The sequence below is a fragment of the Mixophyes fleayi genome, chromosome 10 (assembly GCF_038048845.1).
Source record: "Mixophyes fleayi isolate aMixFle1 chromosome 10, aMixFle1.hap1, whole genome shotgun sequence".
Classification (NCBI taxonomy): domain Eukaryota; kingdom Metazoa; phylum Chordata; class Amphibia; order Anura; family Limnodynastidae; genus Mixophyes; species Mixophyes fleayi.
The window spans coordinates 91,290,998-91,299,772 of NC_134411.1; the positions used below are offsets into that span (position 1 = coordinate 91,290,998).

General features: G+C 43.6%; 1 protein-coding gene across 1 annotated transcript in view; it reads left to right on the forward strand.

Annotated features, from left to right (window-relative positions):
- Window positions 1-7,466, forward strand: part of TINF2 (TERF1 interacting nuclear factor 2) — a 16,773-nt gene extending 9,307 nt beyond the window's left edge. Inside the window, exons 5-7 of the mRNA XM_075187456.1 lie at window positions 3,568-3,646; window positions 4,617-4,695; window positions 6,266-7,466. Of these exons, the coding sequence (XP_075043557.1) occupies window positions 3,568-3,646; window positions 4,617-4,695; window positions 6,266-7,221 (1,114 nt within the window). The 3' untranslated portion in view covers window positions 7,222-7,466. The remainder of the gene's footprint in view (window positions 1-3,567; window positions 3,647-4,616; window positions 4,696-6,265) is intronic.
- Window positions 7,467-8,775: the final 1,309 nt, after the last annotated feature.

Below are 8,775 nucleotides of genomic sequence, written 5' to 3' on the forward strand. Positions count from 1 at the left end.
TTTCTGTTAGCTAAGTGACCCCACTCGTTTAGCTAAACTGATGTTCTTTAAATGTACTTCATAGTATTTCTCTTCTATTTGTCTCTTCCTCTTAAACGTTTCTAAATTGCACACATGTATGTTTCTCCTCTCCTATTTGCAACGCCTAGGATTCCCCCTTCTCCCCGAGCAAGTTTACCCACGGCTACATAACCACCCCCCACACTCCCCAAGTACACAGGATGTACTGGTCTCGAGAATTTCGGAAGGCATGACTTGCCAGTCAAGCTGTCTTCTTTCCCCTCACTTTACGTTCATCCCCCTACTAACCCATCTTTTCCACTCCCAATCCTCTACACCTTGGCCTGGCATCGAGCTGCTCCCTTTATACTACCTAAATGCATCTTGGCATAAATTCTACTGGTACCAACCATGACTCTCTCTCCGTTCTAACCATAAACGGTCTTGACACACCACAAAAACTGACCATTTTGTTCCAGTACCTGAAACGTCATTCTCCTCAGATCGTAATGCTGCAGGAAACGCATTTCCAACATATACATCCAAATCTACAATGCAAAAGTTACCCTCAGGTTTATTATTCCACATCTTCCCAAAAAGTCAGGGGTACAGCTATCCTACTTCACCATACTCTTCCTATAACAAGCGATACATCCTATACAGACCCTCAAGGGCGATATATTATTTTAACAGGCTCTCTCCTCCACACACCAATTATTCTAGCTACACTATATGCTCCCAACACCTCACAAAACACCTTTTTTTTTCTCAATTTTTTGCCAGACTCTCACGAACTGGGACTGGAAGGACAATAATAGGGGGTGACCTTAATACCATCTTAAACATCCGATTAGACCAATCACCTCCAACATTACGAGGTAGTCAAATAGCGCGTGAAAGCCTTAAACTACAATCCTTGCTCACTCAAGCTAACCTTTAGGATACATGGCGAGTGCTATACTCCAATGACAGAACGTATACACATTACTCGGTACCACATGGAACTTACTCCAGATTAGATATGGTATTTGTAGACGCTTCTACGACGCGATCCCTGAAATCAGCTACTACTACGCCAGTTCCCTGGTCTGACCACTCAGCTGTGTTAGTGAGACTTGACGTTTTGCCACCCTTTACACCATGTTGTCGATGGAGACTAAATGACCATCTATTTCTGAAAAAAGACAATATTCGCACGATACGACAAGCTATTCTTGACTTTCTAACAGACAATGCCCAAGAAGATACCACTTCTACTGTGAGATGGGAGGCTCATAAAGCGACCATCAGAGGACGCCTGATCAGCTTAGCCTCCCACGAGAAAAAACTACATCAAAAAGCGGTTACTGACCTAGAAGACAAGATTCAAACCCTAACCAGACAGCATCAAACATACCCCAAACCTAAAACTAATTTAAAACTTCTGGCTCTGTGAGGACAACTAGGTAAACTACTAGCTTCAAAGGCGGCTAAGACTCTTCAATGGCTCCGACAGCGACACTACGAAAAAGGGGATAAAGCTGATACATTGCTCGCTCGTAGGCTCCAAAACAAACTGACCTGTAATCGCATAACATCCATTAAGGATCAAGCACAGCAATCACTGTACGACCCGCAATCTATAGCTGATAGATTCAGCGCCTACTACACTTTACTATATAATCTCCCCCTGACAACAGACTTCCCAGATAATCTTCATACCCAGATACGAGACTTTCTTCAGACTTGCTCCCTCCCCCGCCTCCCTGCAGCAGAGCTCTTAATTCTAAACGCTGACATCATGATAAAAGAGATCAAAACAACCATTAAGACCCTAAGAAACTCGGCAGCTCCAGGCCCAGATGGCCTCACGGCAATCTATTATAGAAAATTTGCCTCTGATCTGGCACCTATGCGTCTCTCGCTTTTTGAAACAATTTTGAATGGTGGTTACTTTGAAAGGGACACCACCAGGGCAGACGTTATTGTTATAGCCAAAGAGGGACGCGACCCTAGTCGCTGTGAAAGTTATCGACCAATTTCACTACTAAATGTGGACCTAAAGCTATTTGCCAAACTACTACCGAACAGACTAGCCAGAGTGATTCCCGCCCTGGTCCACCCGGTTCAGGTGGGCTTTATTCCTATTTGACAAGGTGCCAATACTCGACGGGCTATTGACCTAATTGAAATAGCAAATCGGGCCCAGGTCCCTGCCCTGGTGGTGTCTCTTGATGCAGAAAAGGCGTTCGACAGGGTCTCATGGCCCTTCATGAGAGCTACTTTGGGCGCAATGGGGTTCAGGGGCCGTTTTCTATGTGGACTAGCGTCCCTCTACCATAATCCCTCAGCTACGGTTATAGCCAATGTCACCGCGTCATCTCCATTTCATATTACTAATAGCACTCGACAGGGCTGCCCACTTTCCCCCTTGCTGTTCGCTCTCACGATGGAACCACTGACATCGTGTATACGCAAGAACCCAACAATCTCTGGAATTCAAATGGGGACGACTGATTATAAGATATCTATGTACGCAGACGATATTCTTCTTACAGTTACCAATCCCCTCGCCTCCATTCCATCTCTTCAAACATAACTCGTTGACTATGGTGCAGTATCCAACTTCAAGATCAACATGGACAAATCGGAAATTCTCCCTCTTAATCTTCCTCCTCACCTATTAGATACCCTGAAGAACCAAATTTCCGATGGCAACGAGATAAACTAAAATACCTGGGAATTTACTTAACGACCCATTATAATCAGATATACGCAGCTAACTTCCCCAGGCTTTTAGACTCACTCAAACGTGATCTTGAAAAATGGGACAAGCTATATATCTCTTGGCTCGGCCGCATGGCGGCGGTAAAAATGAACCTCTTGCCACGAATTCTTTATTTGTTTCAAACCCTACCCGTTCGTGTACCCTCTCTTGCGCTACAGACCCTCCAAAAGCAAATTGCTAGATTTGTTTGGGCAGGCAAGCGACCCCAAGTAAGGGCCTGCACGCTCTTCCGACAAAATTCAGAAGGAGGGGTGGGCCTCCCAAACATCTCCAAATACTATAATGCTGCACACTTGACCCAGCTAGTTTTATTTCACTCTCCACCTTCCACAAGGCTCTGGGTAGACATCGAGGCTACCTTTTTGCAATTACTCTCACCCTATACATTACTTTGGATTTCAATCAAACACAGACCGCCACTCCCGTTACTCTTATCCACCACCCGTTTCTCCCTCCAGATGTGGGACTACAGTACCCGCACGTTTCAGCTACTCAGAAGCCATGTTTCCACTGTGGAACAATCCAGCTTTTCCACCAGACAAAAAGCCCTCCTCTTTTCATCACTGGTCCCGACGAGGTCTAAGATTCATTACTGACATAGCGCCTATGCGGATATTTCCCGAATTTGCTGACTTACAACGACGATATGGCATTCCCCATGACCGTTTCTATCAATACCTTCAGTTGAGACACTTATATCAATCGATCCCAACGCTTAAGCTTATATACCAGCTCACACCTTTAGAAACCTTCTGCAGACGTAAATCCCTCCCTACTGGTTTAATCTCTACTTTTTACAGCATCATGGTGGCATTTCGTCAACCTGCCAAAGATCGCTATGAGGTGAAGTGGGAAGAAGACCTTGGCGTGGAACTAGAGGTAGAAGAGTGGGCTAAGATCAGGTCACGAGTCGCTAAGAGCTCTATCTGTGTCCGTACTAAAGAGAACTCGTATAAGCTCTTATATAGATGATATTTAGTCCCAACCCGCTTGAAAGCCATATATCCTGACTCCTCTAGTCAATGCTGGAGACTCTGTGAGCAGGAAGGCTCATTCCAACATATTTGGTGGTCCTGTCCGAGACTTGTGGAATTCTGGCGGAAAAATTCACAACTTAATTGATAGTCACCTCAGTAAAACTCCCCCCCCCCCCCGCCCCCCCCCCACCCCTCATACTCACTATTGCATAGGCCTGCACCGGACGTTAACAAATATACAATGGCGCTTATAGGCCATATACTTAATGCAGCTAAATGCGCAATAGCAGCAAATTGGAAACACCCAGAATCCCCATCGCTGCCTGAAATTATCAACAGAATTTGGCAGACCTATAGTTGTGAACACATTACAAGCATTCTCAATGACCGTCCCAATAAATTTCGTGCGATTTGGGATCCTTGGCTCGCCTCCTGTGGGACAGAACAGCCAAGACCGGATCAGAATGGAGACTAATTTCCATAGCGTCAGAAGACGCTCAATATATGGTATGTACCTATAATACATTTAGATGGCAAGTCAGGTGTCCCTTCTCCCTCCCCCTCTTACCATACTAACATTTTTTCCTTCCCCTTCCCTTTTCCCTCCCTCCCCCTGGCCCCTGCTCTTTCTTTTCTTTCCCTTTCTCGGTTTTTATTTTTATTGATAAAGTTCACATTGTTTTTCTACTTCGCAATGTACTTGTTGTTTGACCAATGTAACTTAACCTTTACTCTGTTTTTGAAAAATCTCCCTAATAAAATGGTTTTTTTTAAAAAAAATAAAAATAAATTATTGTTGCATTATTTCTTTTGTTTAACGGGTTTTGTTACTTTACAGTCTTATTCAGTAGATAGTTTGTGTTTTGTTCCAGGTTCCCGAAACCTCAGAACTACCTGTTGTCGAGGATCGAAACCTTACAAGTCCACGTATTCGACCCAATGCAGGACCGAGTAAGTTAAAGTTTCGCTCGTGAAGATAGTCAGCGACTAACAGGGGCCACTGGGTTTTTGATTCTGGGACTTGATACGTTATTTAAAGCTCTATGTCCAGAGAACATGCTCCGTTACCTCTAAGAGGTTGAATATTTTGTTATCTTTTATTGGATTATAAATCTGTTATTTTAAAGAATTACTGTTTGTCAGTAAAATACAGCTACTGCTTTTATTGAACTAGGATCTGTTTATGCTAGTTATACAATGTTCCTCTTTTTATATACGTAATAAAATTTAAATTTTACAGTACATTATGTGACTGTTTTATTGAAGATATACGATCACACAAAGGTAGAAATATTCTTGTTTTGCCGCAGGTCTTGAACTGCAAACAGAACAGGCTCCTGACCGCTATTAATAATCCTAGTGTGTGGTGTAGCCACATTAGGTACAGCTCACACATTGTCTTTAAATAAAATCACTTACATAAAGTGCTTCACCTGGACCTTAAATTTCTAGGGTAATCCTGTCCCCTAGCTAGAACCCCCTCATGTCAGAATCTATTACTGGGCAGCCGTCTGATCCATTTGACAGACAGCTGTCAATAGCACCACAGGATGTTCTTCTGCCTATAGGAACAAGACCATGGACTGTTGCTGGGGCACAATAAATGTTTTTGGGGTGATTCTGCCAGTTGAGAACGGGATCTTGCCCTGAAAACTTAAGCTTGGTGAAGTGTTTCTTTAAAGGAAGCTTAAATTAAAATAATGTCAAAATATGACTATACCTCTGGCTCTTTTCCTTAACTTTTACATTAGGCTAATAATACCCCATTCATACTGCACCAAAAACCCGGGTTTTTGCAGAGGCACGCTGAGTCCAACCACAAAATCCCGGGACTTAGACCCGGGATTTTGCGAGGGGTAATTCCCATGTTGGACCCCGCTCGGCTGCAGTATGAATGGTGCAACCCGTGTAATTCCCGGGTCTCACCATTCATACTGTAAAAAAAAAAATTGGGAAGTAAAAAAAAAAAAGATTTTAATTACTAAAAAATTCAAAACAAATGTTTACTTAACTTATTTTCAGCCAGCGGTGTCTCCGGTGCGTTGCCGGCTGTCAGGGGGACCTCTGGGTACTAAAATGGCGTCATTTCTAATGGACTAGAAATTACGTCATTTTAGTACCCAGAGGTCCCCCTGACAGCCGGCAACGCACCGGAGACACCGCTGGCTGAAAATAAGTTAAGTAAACATTTGTTTTGAATTTTTTAGTAATTAAAATCTTTTTTTTCACTTTTTTTTTTTCTAAAACCCGGGTCGGGCAGGTGCAGTATGAACCCGCCCGACCCGGGAATCTTCTGATCTATACTGCCCTGTGCCCCGGCAATATCCCGGGATAACAACCCGGGATATTGCCGGGGCGGCAGTATGAAAGTGGTATTAGTGGTTTTTGATTAATATATCAAGATTGAAATGCTGCATATGGTTTTCACCATCTTTGATCGATGGGACTATGTCCAAATACATAAAAACCTATTTTGCCTGTTTTGTGCTTTTTTTTTAAAAAAAAAACAATTTTATTTTAGATATTTCAACTGTTCCTGGTGTTTGTACTGAGGAACGGACTGTGATGAAGCCGAACGGAGAGCATTTGTCACCCGCCATCGAGACCTGGTCTGCAGAACAAGAGGAGCCCCCGGATGTTTTACCAGCCCAACGCGGGAAGCGACAGAATTCTACGGACAGCGCACAAGATTCCGGTAGCCGTGACGGCAGCGGGAACTGTGAGCAAATTGTGTTGCAGACTGGGGGTTCGGAGGAGAGAGCTTTGACTAGAGAGGTAGAAGACCCAGTCTGTAGTCACAGTGGTGAACAAATAGCAGATTGTAACTCGGAACATCAGGCTCTATATTTTGACATTTTTGGATTTGACTGCAGTGAAAGTTCTAAACTAAATAATTTTAGAAACCTTTCTCCTCCAGACCCTCTACAGTCGCAGGAAAGAGATCACGCATTGGGTCTTGATTTGAATTCGCAGAGCTTGTATGAGGAGTTGGGGGACAGATCCACAGAGTCTCTTGGAGAGACGCAGAGTAGAGAAGGGATCGAGGAGGTCCCATCTGAAAGTCCTGTCCCAGTATCTGTCCATCAGGTCACACTGTGTCCTGTTTCTGGAACTGAAACCAAGGAGCAAACCGCAGGAGGTGAACCCTTACTTGAAGGTTTGATATCGTGGAGGTACCAGCCACAGGTTCTCCTGACGCCTCTTCCCGTGAATGTCGTCAGCAGGTATGTGTGCCAGGGACGAGCGGAGGTTGAGTCTGGAGAAGATGACGTGACTCCCCAAGCTGCAGACTCCGAGCTGTCGCGAGGAACGACTCTTCCGGACTTGGGCAGCTTCACGTGGGGCACTTCTGTCCCTACGGACAATGACAGCGGTGACCTGGACTATAATCCGGGCCGCAATTTCTTCTGTCACGTTGGACATCCAAAAAGTAGTATTCAAACTAGAAGGGTTCTACGCTCTTCCTCGCTGTCGTGATAGACACGTACACTGGTCATGTGTGATCCGTAATGGGTATTATTTTCAATATATGTAAAACTGGACCCTTACAGGCTAGACCTTCATGGTCCAACCAAGAGTAGATCCCAAGGAAGCCAGCTTTGTCCAAAGTCAGTTAGACAGTGAATTTACCTTCTTATAGTTCAGTGGTTCTCAAGTCAAATAAGAAAATATCCCATCCTTCGCAACCCGTTACTGGAAGGAAATATATATATATATATATATATATATATATATATATATATATATATATTGGTGATTTAAGCTCTGGTCGAGTGGTGTAAAATAAATACCCCTCGCCTCTCTGCTCCTAACCTGCATGCAAGGGATGGTAGACCTATGTTTAAACACCTTTCCAGATACACTGTAATGTGCTATATAATATATCATATTGTAGTGGAGCCCAGAGCCATCTAATATAGTGTCATACATTATAATATATCAGAAAAACAGGAGATATGCTTTATAATCGTGGCATCATTCTCCAGGTAGGGAGATGAAGCGTACGTCGTCTATACACTGACCAGAGCTGGAATTTGCAGTCGCCAAAGTAGATATAAGAAAGTGATTTCCCTTTAGGATGTGGGGGGGGGGGGGGGGGATGTCGTAGAAAGCAATAGAGCTCGATGACCACTTCGACCTTCACTTACAGCCAAAAACATGGGTTCGCCATTTTCCTCCCAAACCTTTTGCCACCAATATAACTGATGACTAATCGTGTTTTAATGAGATTTTGTACAAATCAACAATTTCTATTCATTGTGTTCTTTAAAAGTGTTATTCCTAGTTTAACATCAGTATAGTTAGAAAAAGGGGAGGCTGAATAGGACACATAATATTGCTGAAAAAGGTTTGAGACCCCCCTCTTGCCCCCTTGTCCACTTCCTATTGCTCAAGGCTTTCAATAATGACGTCAATAGATTTGCAGAATGGAGGGGACTAAAAGTATTTTTAAAAATATTTGAGGCGTGTGTTTGCAAAGTACTTGGTACAGGGCGGCTGTTTAAATCTTTGTATATTTTGTTTTTTGTTTGTTTTGTTTGGTTTCTTCCTCTTCACAGAGGGTTTTTGTACTTGTATCGGTCTCACAGCAGATCAGACAACAGGGTCGCTCCCGAGGTCACCTGGAGACCGGTATTTAATCCTTTCTACTTAAAATTCCATGCAGTCAGGGGAATGTTGCAACCTCCCTGTGTTGGGATCTGGATTATTTTCTTACAGCAGGAAGCCCGTACACTTTGTCCTCTCCCGCTGTGTACACTAACCCCGTCCCAGACCTGCACCGTTATCTGAGGCTCAGAGAGGGAGAACCGGACTGCTGGAGACAGTACTATGACAGGAAAACACTTTCCATATGTGCATAAAGTTAATGTATGTTCTAGGACCAACACAGGGCTGTTTTCAAACCTTTCATCTCAAAATCTTATGGATTTTAGGGAACGTGACAGATGGGGAAAGGACGACGTTTCCTTTTCTGTCGCCCAAGATGTAATTTATAGCCCTCCTCGAAAGCTTCTGCACTAAAATGATTAC